The sequence below is a fragment of the Macadamia integrifolia genome, chromosome 5 (genome assembly GCF_013358625.1).
Source record: "Macadamia integrifolia cultivar HAES 741 chromosome 5, SCU_Mint_v3, whole genome shotgun sequence".
Classification (NCBI taxonomy): domain Eukaryota; kingdom Viridiplantae; phylum Streptophyta; class Magnoliopsida; order Proteales; family Proteaceae; genus Macadamia; species Macadamia integrifolia.
The window spans coordinates 38902316-38918369 of NC_056561.1; the positions used below are offsets into that span (position 1 = coordinate 38902316).

General features: G+C 36.2%; 1 protein-coding gene across 2 annotated transcripts; it reads right to left on the reverse strand.

Moving 5' to 3' along the window:
• Positions 1–2676: 2676 nt before the first annotated feature.
• On the reverse strand, positions 2677–14656 carry LOC122077843 (ubiquitin fusion degradation protein 1 homolog). 2 transcript variants are annotated; one of them, XM_042643745.1, is made up of 10 exons: positions 14489–14656; positions 13916–13966; positions 10549–10626; positions 9078–9102; positions 8948–8980; positions 8664–8785; positions 8421–8551; positions 4675–4898; positions 3119–3357; positions 2677–3027 (listed from the first exon to the last, which is right to left on the reverse strand). In XM_042643745.1, the coding sequence occupies exons 2-10, from the start codon at positions 13916–13918 to the stop codon at positions 2932–2934; spliced, it is 951 nt and encodes a 316-aa protein (XP_042499679.1). In that variant the 5' UTR covers positions 13919–13966; positions 14489–14656; the 3' UTR covers positions 2677–2931. The 2 variants fall into 2 exon arrangements, with proteins under 2 accessions (XP_042499679.1, XP_042499680.1); XM_042643746.1 differs by having other exon boundaries at positions 14423–14656.
• Between the last annotated feature and the right edge of the window lie 1398 nt (positions 14657–16054).

Here is a 16054-nt window from a genome sequence, read left to right on the forward strand (position 1 = left end):
TATTATATTTTAATAAAATATTTTCTTGCTTTAAGAAGGGTACTGTGCTTGGCTTGTCACAATATGATTTAGAAAGTTTCAACTGTTTGATAGGCTGTTCCCTTTAAATTTGTTGGCAAGCTACATCATATGGAACACTAGTTAGATTCTGAAAGCTCCTTTTCCAACTAATCATCCACAAAAGGGCTGTCCTAGACATCATTTTTTTAACGAAAACTTTCAAAAGTAAAATAAAAAATATATATCATAGGATTTTAAGGGGAAAATGGCAAAGGTTTTTTGATCTTCCAAGGCCTAAGAAATTTTCTCATCTTGCGTACTTATTTGTGCCACATAATAGACGATGTAGCGAATTTGATCATTGGACATATGAGGGATGGTATAGCATTAGACTCCAATTCAATCATATACCATCCAATGTAATGGCATACCCTCCCGTGTATATGTCATTACATCTTTTTGATAGTTCTAAAATTTTCAATGCTGAAACTTAGTCTGTGAGCAAGGGACCTAGAGTTTCCCTCTCCACAAATTTCAACTGTTCAACCAACCATATGACATGTATAAGTGCCCAAACTAAAAATTTTCCTAGACCCGCTAAACCTAGAATTGTAGTCCCAAAAAGAGAACTTATCTTATTAAAAATGGAACATTGAAGTTTTAAAAAATTATTTCTACTTAGACAATTGTGATGGTTTTCATGGATTGACAACCTAAATATGGAATCCGTTGATGGACAATCAGTTCTACCACGTAGTTGTTTAGATGGTGCTGAAATATTGTAAATAGGCATATCATGAGAATTCCCAATGCACAACTTTTCAAGTTTCAGCTCAATCGAACTTAGCCAAATGATAAAAGAAAGCATTGAAAAATCTATAACTATAAGAAAATGCATGAGAGTCTAATATATGATGTAAATGATAGAATTTGAGACTTAGTAACCAAGCTAGACTATTTATCCTTTAGATATATCCAACTTTTCTAAAACTGCCACATCACTCTTCTACACGTTGCAACAAGATGCACCCCCGTCCCTTGCATGAGTCTTTCCCCCTCACTTTCACATCCCCCACCCTAAAAACACAAATGATCATAGAATTACCACCCACTAATAATACAACCCCATAGCATCATATGGTTGAATTATTTCCTAACAAATCTTTATGCTTCTTAGGGCTAGTAGGACTTGGAGATATAGCTGTAGGGGTCATCTCGTTAGAAGTAGACATCAACTCCACCATTTTTTTTTTTTTTTTTCTTTCTGTTTTGGTGCAAGGGAAGGTAGCCCACTGAGCAGGCACAGAAGATCCACCAACTGAGGAGGCACAGAAGATCTACCAATGGATAAGGGTCAGGAGGGGCCCACAAGTGAATACACTTATTCACTGCAGAAGAGAAGGACCAAGAGCACAGCACCACCACATACTTCATGTGTCGGCCTGTGGGGTGTGGCCGTGTGGGGATCTCTAACTCGAGAGCACAGGTCCACAGCCCAAGGCCCAACCTTCGACAGACCTGAGCTTTGGGTTCTGCTAACATCACATCAACGGAGACCTTCCTGTTCAATATTATTTCACTGTTTTACTGATAAAAAATAATTATTTTATATTATGATTAACTAATGAGAGAATGGAGAAAAAGAATCCTTTGAACTAAGCTGGGTAATCCTAGAAATCCGGTGAATTGACTCCGATATAGTCCTTAGTGGTTCTCTGTGTACCGAAACCAAAATAGGCAGTTCCATTAAATTTGGAGGACCATCTGGTCTGGTTCATATTACCATGGTTAGACTTTTGACTAAGAAATCTAGTATTAAAAATTCACAAAGGCTAAGGATGAGGAAGATTTAAAATGAAGGAAAGGACGTGTAGGGACTTTAGTCATATTAAATGTATTAAAAGTTTAAAAAGAAGAAAAAAATGCATCAAAGTGAAAGATGATGGACTACCAAACTGATGAGGATATTAGGGAAAGATGAAAAACTATTTATATAACTTACTAAAGGAAAACAATAAAAATAATAGAATTCTAAAAGGTTATAACCCCGATACATGATAAGTTACAAGAAAGTTGAGATGGCATCATGGTTCTAACGTCTAAGTATCATTATGAGATCGGCCATATCATATCCATATCTGTCAAGACCAATAGCGATACATGACCGACCTAGATTGGTTACTAATATCATTTTAGGGTTAATACCGTAAGGCAGATGTACTCTTTTTTAAAAGAAAGGGCAAAAGTAACCCATCTACACCAATCCGATCAAGATTGGTATAGGCAGATACCAGTACCGATAACTGAATCCTTGGGTGGCGCATATATATATATATATATATATTAATGAAGGCCTTTGAATGCTCTAATATGAAAGGGTGATTTAAAACAGATTTAAGAAGCTAAAAGAACGAGTGGTAGACCTAATATAACTCCAAAAGTGGTATACTCATAACAAATATGACTTTAAATAGACTGATTGGAGAAGAAGGGTCAATGTAGCCAACTAAGGCTGGGTTGAGTTGTTAGACTTGACTTTTGCCTTCTTGAGCAAGTGTCTCATGTAACATTCCGAAAAGAAATTTTTGCAGAACACACTGTTCAGTTCAACAATGAGAATTTGGTTAAACCATACGGTGGGACATACCCAGATAACCACCAGTTAAAAAGAAGAGATGCCGGAAACGAAGGCCCAATCATATTACACTTATTTTATCCTTTTCTATATTAATAAATATTTTCCAACCGGCAAATTCCATTTGAGACATATTTAAGTTCCTGAGCATTTTACCAGTGCAAATTTTTTTCTATTGAACTGAACACATAATTTACTATCTTGTTTATAATACAAAACATTTGTATTTCCTAATCCACGTGATGAGAAGTGAAGCAAAAGGAAGGGGTGCATTATACCAACAAGTGAGGATCAGGTCACCCCTTCAATGAATACTTCTTCCCTGTGAATGCTTGAAACTTTGGATCTTCTTTCTTTGGGACCTGCTCTTGCTTTGTGTCCTTCGAAGATTGCTGCCCAGACATACGAAACAATTAACACGTTGAAAATACATACATCGCATCTTGATAAGTCATTTTCAAATCAGACTGCAGTTATGCTTACTTTTTGGGTTTCTTTTTGACCATGATTCACAGTTGATCCAAACACAAGCTTTCCCTGGGGTTGACGAGTACTTTGTGAAGTAGACACTGCTGGAGGTCCACTGTTGGCTGCCCCTACCTGTTTGTTTTTGGATGTGGGGGATGAAACTGGAGGTGGCTGATTCTTCAAGGGCTTGCCATCCAAGCGTCTCCCAGCACCAGTAAATGGGTTGAACTTTGGTTCTGGCACAGCCTCTTCAACTGCAAAAACAAAGCACTAGCTGGTTTTTAATCAAAAGGACTGGATGGTTTTTGTCAAATTGAATCCTCAAACAACATAACCACATGCAAGTGTTTCTATGCCAATATTCACAAAGACTGAACTCCACTATGACCACTTATGATTGGAAAGTCATCTGTCCAAGGAAAGAATCAGAAACCACCATTTTCTTGCTCTGATTTGAAACATAAAGGGTTAAAACATATCTAGGGCAGGCCCAAAACCTGTTGACCTTTACACAAGGTGGAAGCATGGAAGTACCACCTTAGGGGATTGAAGCAGGTTAAGTAGTGTAGAGGAACTAATGATTGCTCAACCTGTCTCGGTCAAACTTTACCGTAGTACGACTATCACCTATTTTAACAGGATGCAGGTGTGCATGTAAGACAAGGAAAACCCCAAAAGCAGGCTTCAAGGTGGTCTTTTTTTGGGGTGAAGGGGAAAAGACAGAACCAGATTTCTTTAATATTTCCAAATATTGTCAATTAGTTTATATTTTAAGAATAATTTTACAAGTTTTCAATGGGTCCAACAAAAAAAAAAAAAGGAATTTAATACAGATCATTGCACAATGCCACAAATATCAGAGGGCGGACCTTGGCGCAATGGTAAGGTTGCTCCATTGCGACCTAGTGCTCACGGGTTCGAGTTGGGAAACAGCCTCTTAGCAAAGCAGGGATAAGGCTGCGCATATTATGACCTCATGCACTGGCTAAACCCATTACAAAAATATCAGTTTATGACAAAAATCCTGCAAAATAGATGCCTATCATAGATAATTCCAAAAAAAGTGGCTTTTGGCAGAGGTCTATGCCTTAACTATAGACCATGGAACTGTAGAGTGTGGAGACAAAGGCAGGAGCAATGAACAAAAGACAGGATAATTTGTCAATGAAAACAAATAGAGAAAATAATTGTCTGGATCTGGGCTGGGCCCAAGATCTGTTATCCCCCCCCCCCCAAAAAACCCCCAAAACATCTCAACCTGCCCAAAACTGCCAACTGCGACCCCTATTTTCCTGTTTGCTTTTTTCCCCTCCAACTAGAAAAAATCTGATCAATGTAGATTCAAATACTACCAATTATTCGGAATGTTCATGTATTAAGTAAAAGAGTTCTGAATGGATGAACATAACTACCAATGTTATGTATTATGTAATCCCAAGTAACCAAGCATGCATGCAACTATTTATAGGCAAACTATTGCAAAGAAATTAAACCACAAAGAATTAAACATACATGAAAGATGAGACAAAACAGATGGTAAATGAAATATTAGAGGGAGTAATCAATCAAACCTGGAGCAGGAGCCTTGCTTGTAGGCACTGATGGCGCCAGTCTTTCGGGTTCCTTATAATCAAGAGGGGGTGCAAAGTCCACCTCACAATCTGTCTCAATGATACTTATCGCATTAGAAGGCTTTGATTCTATGATATCTATGTAATACTTCTTATTGTTATAGGCTACCATGATACTATCCCCAGTGGTTAAGCAGGAGAAATTCCTCAATGTAGTCTCCAAGCTGCAGAGTAAGGAAAACTTAGGCAATTAACCAACTGCCTCACTTGATGATACAGAAGAAACAGGAGAAGCCCATAAAAGAATCCAACAGTAGATTCCCACTACAAAGTACATTTTCCATAGAAATTGTTGTCAATATGCAATCAGTTAGGGAATCTTTTTTGCGATTGACAGCATATCATGTTGAAAATTAGAAAGGAAACCACATATTTGCTGGCTGTGGGATATATCTGTAGAATGTCTTTAGAACTACATCAGTAGTTCTTAAAGTTCAATTGATGAGTTAAAAAGTTCTCATTTCTATTCACACGCTTAATGTGCTGCTGTAAGGCAAGATTGATTGGCTGATTTCTTTAATCTATTGTTGGCCAATTGACTGTGGAGTCAAGACAATATGGGTGGAATGAGATACATGGTTTTATACTTCTTTTTGGTCTATTGAGGTGGATGGGGTTATGCTTGTGAAGAGCAAGAAGGTATTAAACTCTGCGTAAAGGCATCAATTGTCAACACTGACCATAGTAATGCTCCTAGTTTCCCAAGCTTTCTTTTCTTAAACTCATGGAGAGAATATGAGGATGGAACAGTGTCCTGCCAGGGTTGTGCTTCGTCAAACTTACAGAGCAGCGATTGTGAAAAACTCGACTAAAATAACTGTTTTCTATATAAAAGATATCCATACTTTTTTAAAAGGAAAGGGCGTACACAATGCACGAGGCTCCCGCCATTGTGGGGTCTGTTGAGGGTCATAATGTACACAGCCTCCTTACCCCCAATTGGCGGAGAAACTGCTTCCTGAAAAATATCCACGCGTTTTTCTGTTATAAATATCCATTCAACAAATATTCTTGATGTTTTTCACCTTGATGACACATGCATCAACTAGTCAACACTTCTTCTAGAAGGACAAAGTGATCAGTCATGGACTGGCTACCTTTACTAGACTGTATCCCATAAGCAAACATTTCTTTCAGTGATCATGACCACAGAAATGATTAGTAATGAGCTTTCCTTGACTAAAGTTTATTCCATGTGAAAACATCTTGCCATTCTCTTTTTCTAGTTTCAAGAACTTTTTGAAAAGCCAGTGTTGTTTCCATCATCTCTCTTTAAATCTTCATGATAGCAAGGAATGAAAATGTCAGTGTGACTTGCTAAGTGCTGGTGGTACCTATCCCATCTGAAAAACTAGTTGAGATATTTTCTGGAAAACCTCTTCAAACCAACCCCAATGTTCCAATGTCAGTTGGGTATAATGTTACAATGAATGAAAGGATTGCGACACAAAGTGTGGTTAATTAGGTAAAAATTGGGTTCTAGAAGAGCTTTGTGCCGAAGGGAAAATCATCAATTTGATGATCTACATGTCATCAAATTAGAGTGGGTGAGTGAAAAGACCTGAAAACTGCCCAACCTTATAGCAATGCATTTTGTAAGCCCAGGAAAGAACTGATTTCCTTAAAATAATTATACTGCTTAACAAAGATAAATACCTAAATTTATGGAAAATGAAAAGAGCAAAAAAGAGATGGGTATAGGATCTTGGTATAAAATTTCTCTATTGGACAACCGAAACCCAATAAACTGTAGTTTAGCAGAGCTATGAAGCACATGAGAAAGCACGGAATTATAAGCTCAAAAAGATCTCCACGTCTCAAATATATTGATGTAATTTTCGTTATACAGGGTCAACTATAAATACTGGAGAGGAAACTGAAGAAGCCGCCACCCAAGAATTAGAGCAGGTTGGGTGAAGTAGATGGGGTGCTTATAGAGTGTTACGTGATAAACGCATTGATGAGGAAACGGGGTTCAAAAACCCTGTTTGGTTTACTTATGGGCCCACCCAAACAACGAAACACTCAAGTCCAAGATTAGGTGGTAAAACAGTAAATAGATTAATGTCTACAAAGATAAGTGGCAATTTTTTGAATAAGTTGAAGTTCATAAAGGGTGGCAAAATTGTAATTTGCTAGAACTCCACAACAAGAGCAAGAATTATAAGTTGTTAGTAGAAAGGGTAATACAGGAATTAAAGGTAAAATTAGGACAATGAATAATATGGGAGAAAGGGGAGGGGTATTAAAGAGAAGATGGGTTTCTCTTCTAACTCCAGCCAAAGCAAGGGGCAGAAGAACCAAGTAAAGTAGACTTCGAAAGAGTGATCTTTCTCCTTTGGAAGTCTTCCAATCCAAAATTCTGGGGAAGGGAGCTATACCCATGAGTCTCTCAAATGCAACAAATTCCAAGTCCAAAGAACCAGCAGCAGATAATGAAGAAGAAACAGGAAAAACTAAGGAAGAAGAAGAAAAAAGGGGGAGAAGGTTTTGCTGGGAGAAACAAAGATAAGATGGAGAAGGGGGAGAGATCGCACACAAAAACCATGCAGACTACACCACCGAAACTCAACTTCAATTCATTCTTTTAATCTAAAACCTCTACTGTATTAAATGTCCAATTTAAAGGAAAAATCAAAACACAATAATGGAAACTAATTGGAATGGAAGCTAAATAATCCCCTATGTATCTACCCAACTTCCTAAAAATAAAGAGAATAAAATAAAACTAACAAAGAAATAATCCCATAAATAACCTCCTATGTAGCCTACCAAAATATAAAGATGACATAATATTTTCCCAAATATATAAACCTTCCTAAAATCATACTAGATTCCAAAAATCAATTAGACCCGGTTCTTGGTCTAGGTTCCCAAATAGGTTCAGGTCAATCCATCGAAATGCTCCCGCATCACGCATTCCATCAAAACTGTTAAAGGAAAATCTACAGAACAGCTACATTATAAAACCAGCAACGTTATATGGAGCTCAATTTTCGGGGACAAAGGAATAGTACATATGAAAAATAAGTCAGGGCTATTGACATGGAAGTGTGGAAAACTAGAAAAGATAAAATAATAAATGAAGAATAGAAGATAAGTCAAAGGAGCATTTTTTAATGTGGTATCAACATTTGCAGCCTAGGACTCTAAGTGCAGCAGTCAGGAAGGATTAGAAGACCAAGAGTATGACCAAAAGTGACTTTGTAGAAAAGAAAAATGATATGAATAGCCTAGGCTTGACAACTAACATCACCTTAAATAGAGTTGAATGGTGGAATGGAATTTGGGAGGCTGACCCATTTAGATGAGAAAGGGCTTAGCTGAAATGAGCTGAGTTGGTAATTTAAAACCGGAACACTGATCCCCGCTACCAAAATCAAAGGCCAACAAAAAGATGAACCTACAAACTGAGCTCGCTCTATCAACCTGTTGTGGTGTATCACCTCAGCCTACATCATGGTACTCCACTAATTAAACTGATGCTCCAGCATCACATGGAAGATAACCACCATGAAGCGAATTTTAGAGTCTCTAAAGGGGACAACATTCCAACATGGACAACAGCTACTACATACAGCATGAAATATCACGATAAGAATTTACTGCTTTGACATGAATGGCATGTGATGACGCTAAAAGCAATGTCTAAAGATTAAATATTAATTGGAAAAGCATAATCTCACATGGCTTTTGGGTTGGAGATATCTAAGAAGTCCTTTGTGTGAGGCTGCAATTTTACATATGTCCCTTTTGGAAGTGTCACGTTTTTCACCCGCACAGTGTCTCCTTCTTGTAACAGCATGTTTTCCATCATCTGTAGTTAAAAAAATTAAGATAAAAACATTAGAAGTCTGATGCTTAGAAGGTTAATTCAACCTCACTAACCAAAACCAGAGAACAAAAAAAGAGTATACTAAGAAACCTACCCAATATGGCATGTATATCATGCCTTCTTCAGCGATGAACTCCAGCACACCGCAATGTGAAACCCGCTCAGCAGCAGCATTCCGAAGCTCAAACAACATTGGATAATCAATATGAAGGGATGCTGCAGAGAGAAGTTTTAGTATCAAATCTGCTAATAAGGTCGGGAAAGACAATTGCATGATTACAAGGGCGCAGAAAGGGCAGAAAAGTATAGCACAGCATTCATATGAGAAACCCTTATGAATAATGAACAATAAGGATGATCAAATTAAAAACAACTCACCAAGACGGTCAAGGGCTGAGGGAGGCATTATAACTAAAACAACAAACACAAAATAAAAATCAAGATGAATCCACAGTAAAATTGACAGCATGCTGACAAAAAATGGAACTTGATTAGAAGATGAACTTACTCTTGTCGCCACTTTCCAACTGAGGCTGTAGCCGTTTGCATTTTATTTTTTTAGCCAAAAAAAAAAAAAAAGAAGAAGGTGGTAATGCAGTTAGAGTGACAATCAGAAAAAAAGACAAGAGGGGTTGAAGGAAAATTTAAGTTTATCGTAAACATCTAAAAGGAGCAGTGGGGAGGAAAGACCTATTCTCCTAGGGTAAAGATTTAAGGTTTTTTTTTTTTTTTTGTTTAAGAAGATTTAAGGTTATTGTAAACATATAAAAGGGAAGGGAAGGGGGAAAAAAATTCCCTATGGCAGAAATTAAATTAAGACAATATAAGCCTATGGCAAGCCTTACAAGAAACTGACTGACTATACCTCCATTACAACAACAGAATAGTAATAAATAATGTCCCAACAAAAGACCTCAAGTAAAGAAGTAAATGTTATCAGTACATAGTTTGGAAATATTAGATTACAATAACGGGGGAGTGAGGTTGGGGGAGAGAGAAAGAGAGATGTTCAATGTAATCATGAGATTGCATGTGTAAACAATGCCAAATAATATACAATGCAACTTGTTAGGGAAACAACAGGCTTAACCAATAAACTATCACTATCTCTGACTTGGATTAATTATTGTAGTTTCAATCATTTCCTATTAGAAAAGGCCAGTGTAATCAAACCATTGTGATCCTTTCACATTTATTGCAATATTTAAAGATCATCAGACATTCAAAAAAGTTGCTACCATCTATCATAAGAGGAGGTTCAAAAAAAAAAAAAAAAATTCAATTCAGATGGCAGTTATCTTACTACTTTCCTTTCACTCAGATATACCTTGAACCATTCAAAGCATTTTCAGTTAAAAAATTAGTTGCCAATGGCAATGCCCTCTCAGAAGGGTTTAAATGCAACCCCTAATCTCAGGCACTTAAGAGTTCACAACATTAAAATGGGAAAGAGAAATGGAGGAAAAATTGGTTAGATCAGAAGAAAACAAAATAACAAAGTAAAATTTCAGAAATTTTAGTGCAAAAACCGAAAGAAATAAATTATCGTAATACTTCAGCATTATTCTTTCATCACAAGAAATAATATTCCAGTTTCTTGCCACTATGTCATGATGCACTACAAGATTGTAACAAGTGCAATACAAGAGCATTGAGGCCTTTCAACCTCGGAGGTACTATAAGGTATTTTATTTTAGTCTAAGAGTGACTTCACAAGGTTTAGAAATATTTTGAGAATTAAAATTATACCCTTGCTTTAGCACTCGCAATCTACACCATATCTTTCCACTTTTCAAGGGTTGTAAACTGATATTTACTGAAATACATATATAATTCTTTCAATTTGTAAGCCAACCAAGGCATGATGAAGGATGCACAAAATAGAAAACCACCACATAAAATATCCAAAAAATAAATCACATAAACATGCTCTTATAGTAAAGTAAAAGTATTGAGAAGCACTGAGAAGGCATTTCAACCTTATCAATAAAAGAAGCAGGGTAGCAATGGTATGTCTGTTCAAACGATGTTCCATGGTATCCATATCCTTCAAAGAACTGCAATGCCAACAAGAAAGGGAAGGAAAAAGACAAAATCAATATAAGACATTTATCAACCACGGATGAGAAAAAACAACTGTTTATTTTTATACAAAACTCAATTCCTTAATCTTTGCATAAAGTGATACCTGATATTTTGGAAGTATGGCATCAAAAGTTAAATCTCACACAGCTTTCAAAATTCAAAAGTACTACAAATTTCAAGCAAGTTCGATGGTTTCAAATTGATGAATTTTTGCAGAGTTCTTTAAGGAAATAGAATTCATTTGTCTTCATCTTTCTCCATGGGCCTAGTTTCTTTCTCCCTTTGGTTTTGGATGAATCCAATTTTAGTTCCATCTTACTTCCAAGGATTAATAATTGCATGCGTCAAAAAATCTCATTAATCTTTCATTTGTTCAAGTTGGCTCCATTTATTTATCATATTGAACTAGTATATAGAATAGCTCAATCTGGTTATTGATTTGTGATTTCCACCAGTATGATTGCATGTATCTTATATACTTGAAAATAATCACTAATTCATTCTAGTAAGGTAAAAACACCCACTTACATTCTCTCTTTTTTAATGCAATTAAGGAATAGTGCATAAAGCCTCCAGGATCAGACCCTAGTCCCAAAATACCCCCTTTCCACCTTCATCATTCCTGGTTCCCTTGAAATAAATAGTAAAGCGACACAAAGTCAACTTCCTCTTGAATCTAAAATATTTATGTTCTACATTTCTTGGAAGACTTATGTTCCGAGAGATCTTTAGGCATTGATGCATCACTGCTACGTTTCCAGCGGTTGGGCTTGAAGCATTTCTTTAAACATTATGTGGAGTTTGACAAGGGAGTTGGTAGATTCAAAAGAACATAAGCTTTGGGTATTCTAATTCTTAAGCTTTTTTTATACGAACAAATGTCATCTTCTATGGTTCTGATGGTAATTTTGACAAAATCTCCATCCGCCCATAAGACAAATGCCTGTCTTCAACTGAAAATGGACTAGTAATGCAGGAGTAGATTACAAGTAACTAACTCCGCAGTTTATAACCCCAAACAATACAAATAGGAGTAAGAAACAAAGAAATAATATCATCAAATAAATCCCCAAGGATACAATGCCCATATAGGAGCAAAACCAGCCCAAAACCTAACCCGATAGGAGAGAGAAAGACCTGTTATAGAGCTGGAGAGAGAGAGAGGTGCGGCCAAGGCTGTAGGAGTCCGATTGAGTTGCACTCTTGGGCGTAGATAGTCCCTAAGGAGGGTACAAAAACCCCCAAACTTGAGAGGATTCTGACAATTGGTTATGAAGTTACAAGCTTTCTTGATTTTTTGACCTAGGAGAGAAAACTGAGAAGAACCTTCAAGAACAGCAGCTGAATGCTTCCAACAGTGACTAGGTAAGGATTGTGAGACCCTTATGAGGCCTGGAATACCCTGATTGAAGACCTGGCTGAACAGAGTACAGAAGAGAGAAAGAGAGGAGATCAATCTCTCTCCTATTCTCTCCCACTAGGATTGCTGATCGGTTCTGATTTCTGGAGATTTTTATCAAAATCTGAATTATACCTCTTAAATGTTGCAGCAAATAAAATAAAAAATAAGAATAAAACAGATGGGTGGTTGAGAAGGGTGAAAGAGAATAAAGGAAGTGGCTATCTCAGCCTGGGCTTCTCACCCACAGTTATCTCAGCTGCTCTAAGCATTTAGTTGCAAACTTTCTTTCATAAATGCAAACTTTCTTTCATTCAAATCTATCCAATAATGGTACATATGCCTCTCTATTTATAGAGGGGAAGTTTACAATCATACTAATACTAGGAGCTAGTTTCCCAATAGGACTAGACACTCCTACTACAACTACGAGCTAGTTTCTCAATAGAACTAGACACTCCTACCACAACTAGGAATTCAAAATATGACTTGGACTTGACTTTATGATTCCAACATGGAGTAGGACTAACTAACTAATAGTCCATATAGGACTTTACAATCAACTAATAGCCTAATGGGCCTTTATTGAATTAAATAACAACTAATTAAACTAATGAATAAAATCTCGTTTTCCTACCTTCTACCCATATTTTAGGCTTATTAAAGTGGTCCATTTAAAAAAAAAAACCCATGGGATCAAAGGCCCAACACATACATAACATAACCCAAGGCTTATTTACAATAAAATAAGCCCAAATGACTTATCTACATCAACCAGTCTCCCCCAAAACCTTCACCAAATAAATGTGGCACTCCCTATTTGTCAAGGTGATAAGGTTGTACCAAAATCCAAACAAATAAAAAAAAAAGTGAGAGGGTACTCTACCCTATCACATTTTTTTTTAATTCATTATTTCTCACTTTAAAAAAAACTAATATAATAGTACAATGTGAGGAAGCGTAGCATATGTCTTAGGCTCAAAGAGCCATTCCCCTAAAATAAAAAGAGAATTTTATTTAAAAAAAGCCTCAAAATATGTGCATGTAACTGTATTATAAAGCTGACGCTAAAACTAGATTGAACAGAATCAGAATCCTTGATCAAAGGCCTGTTGAACATCGGGTAAAGTTTGGCTACTTGATTCTATTAATCGTTACAATTCGGGAATACAAAGATCGTTCACCCGGAAAAAGATTGACCTTTGTCAATCAGTCAATATACTGTCAGTTCCTCCAAGAGTAAAACAAAAGATGCCTAAAGCTCTACTCATAATCCAATACTCAGTGAAGATGCATAAATGTGACATGATAGAACTAGAATGAAATCCACGCAACAAATATGTTAAGTTTTCTGATTCCATGGCTCAAAATCCATGCAGGACACATGCTCAAGCTCTTCTCTGACACAGATTGGACACTGCCAATCACATGCTAAAAGATCAACTAGACTACTTTCACTCATATTTTTTACAACAATACCAGTGCTTGGCACCAAGTATTCTTCTAAGCCATAAAGGTGGTTACGCAAGCATAATTGAGATTAATTAACAAAATATTGGTATCTTATTGACATTTTTTTGTTAAGTGTATTTTCTTGACTTTTTTCCCATCATATCCCAAATGCTTTTATCCAACAAAATCGGAAGTATTTTCATGCTCACCTAGAAGCATTATACAAACAAAATTCTACATGTTAGCAAATAAAGCTTTCAACCAAAAATAAAAAATAAAGAAACAGTAAACAAATAAAGCTATTAAATCTATTTATCACAACAGCAAAGCTTTTAAAAGTTTACTCTACATTCAAAACCCTGGTTAACCTCTATTCCCTGCACCAGTAAATATATGATCACAAAACATACCATTGTTACAGAGATTCAGTAACAGAAGCAGGTATCACCCTCGAGAGATCTCTACAAGGAAAACCAAACCACCAAAAGTCAGATAACCAGATACCCGAATCACAACTACAAATTTGTGCGAGTCTTGAGAACAATCTGTCTAATCAAATGCTTACAAACTTAAATTCCTGCAATTAATAGAGCATAACATTAAAGGTAAATGATCCATGAAGTCTTTACACAGCCAGAAGCAAATATTAACCGAACAGAAAGCCAAAATACAAAATACAATTAAGAAAATTTTAGATGAGATAGGAAAAATTAAGCAATTACTAAATTCAGTAAATTACTACTAAAGTTGATATATTGTTGGGAAAAAGGGAAACCAAATCGGAACAATAAACCATAAGGGAGACAGAAAGGGATGCATCTAGTGATGATATCTAAATTTAAAAATGTAACAGTAGATACGATCAAATGTTAAAAAATAAAAAATCAACACAGACGAATCATATAAGACCCCATTACCGAAGCAGCACTCAACTCAAAATTGAGTTCAACCAAGCAAAAATTTCGAGATGAAAGCACACTAACTTGAGGATTTGAAGGTCGAAAGCAAGAACGGCGATACTGAATGATGCAATCTCGCAGGGTATAGAGGACGACCTTGGGAAGCAGGAAAGCAGAATCGTTCCGACGATCTTTTTTTAAGAGATTCGCGTTACAGGAAGGAAAGAGTAGGGAGAAGGCATAACTTATAAGCCTAAAATACGCTTGGTGCGTATTATCCACGCTTGGTCTCCTTTTATTGTGCCACGTAATCACTAAGTTGCTAAAGGTTCCATTGTTTTTTTTTTTTTTTAGAGTATAGTCTTTCTGGTGACCTTAGGATCCCAAGATGCCGTACCGTGCTTTTTCAGATACCGATCCAGCGAACCAGCTCCAGATCCAGATGAGATGCACTGTACACGTGGTTGGTGGCCCATTCGTTTACCCTACAACACAGTCTTCCATAATGTTTTGGCGTAAAATTTTGAACCATATCCTCTCAAGTGCACATCTGATTACTAGGTTCGTATCCAATGATTCTGGCCATCCGATGCATGCTAAGAGCATTGGAGAGGATCCAGGTCCAATTTTAGGGCTGAGACCCCTAATGCTGGGATTGAATCTCCCACACCAAGTGAATGGGAGCACCCAGTTTTAGGAATCAATATTGAACCATTTTTGTTGGTTGATTTGTATCAATATCAGCCATGGCCAATATCAATATCTTTAACAATAAGGATTGACAAAGGCAGGACAAACTATGAAAAATGTTGTTTTAATCTAGAATCGAATATACAGCCCGATATGACCAATAGGAATACATTTCAGTTGGCAAATAATGTGTGAGGAGGCATGACAACTGCAATAAGACCATTATTTTCTGTAATATTATCTAATATAAATTAAAGGAAGTGAAATTTTGAAACTTAAAATAGAAATTTTTGAAATCATCACCCCACATGATTACATTACTAACTCCAAATCATTTCATATTTGCTTATAAAAAACTCATTTTACTTCACATCACGATTTGAAAAGTAGAATAAAAATTATATATAAAAATCATAATTATTAAATATAATAAAAAATTATTTAGTTTATATAATCATGTTAGATAATGATTAACAAAATTTTTATTTTATATTTGAAAATTTCCTTTCTCTTCCCTTGAATTTCCCTTGCAACTAAACCTAAATGTTTTCGGATATCTCTATTAGATTATTAGTTGTTTTTGACAAAAAGTTATAATTAGACTATCCTTACAAGTTTGCCCACGCAAAAAAAAAATGTTTGAAAATCAACACTACATTGTTTTTTTTATAGTAAAATCAACGTAAAAACTTTATGCTTTGCCTAGACATACATGAGAATGCATACCAATGCATGAATTCTCAGTGCTCCAATTTTTTAGGAAGTCATGAATCACTAATGAAAATAACCGACTAAGCTTCAAGCAAGGTTTTAGTTCAATCTGGTGGCAGTGGCACCTTTTACATATAAAGACTAGAAAGGTATCGTACCATTGGTTATCTTTTCCAGTACAACCAAAAGGGGACAGTGCCAATGAGCTATTGCAGGTGAGATTACCCAATATCTGGTTGACCACAATTT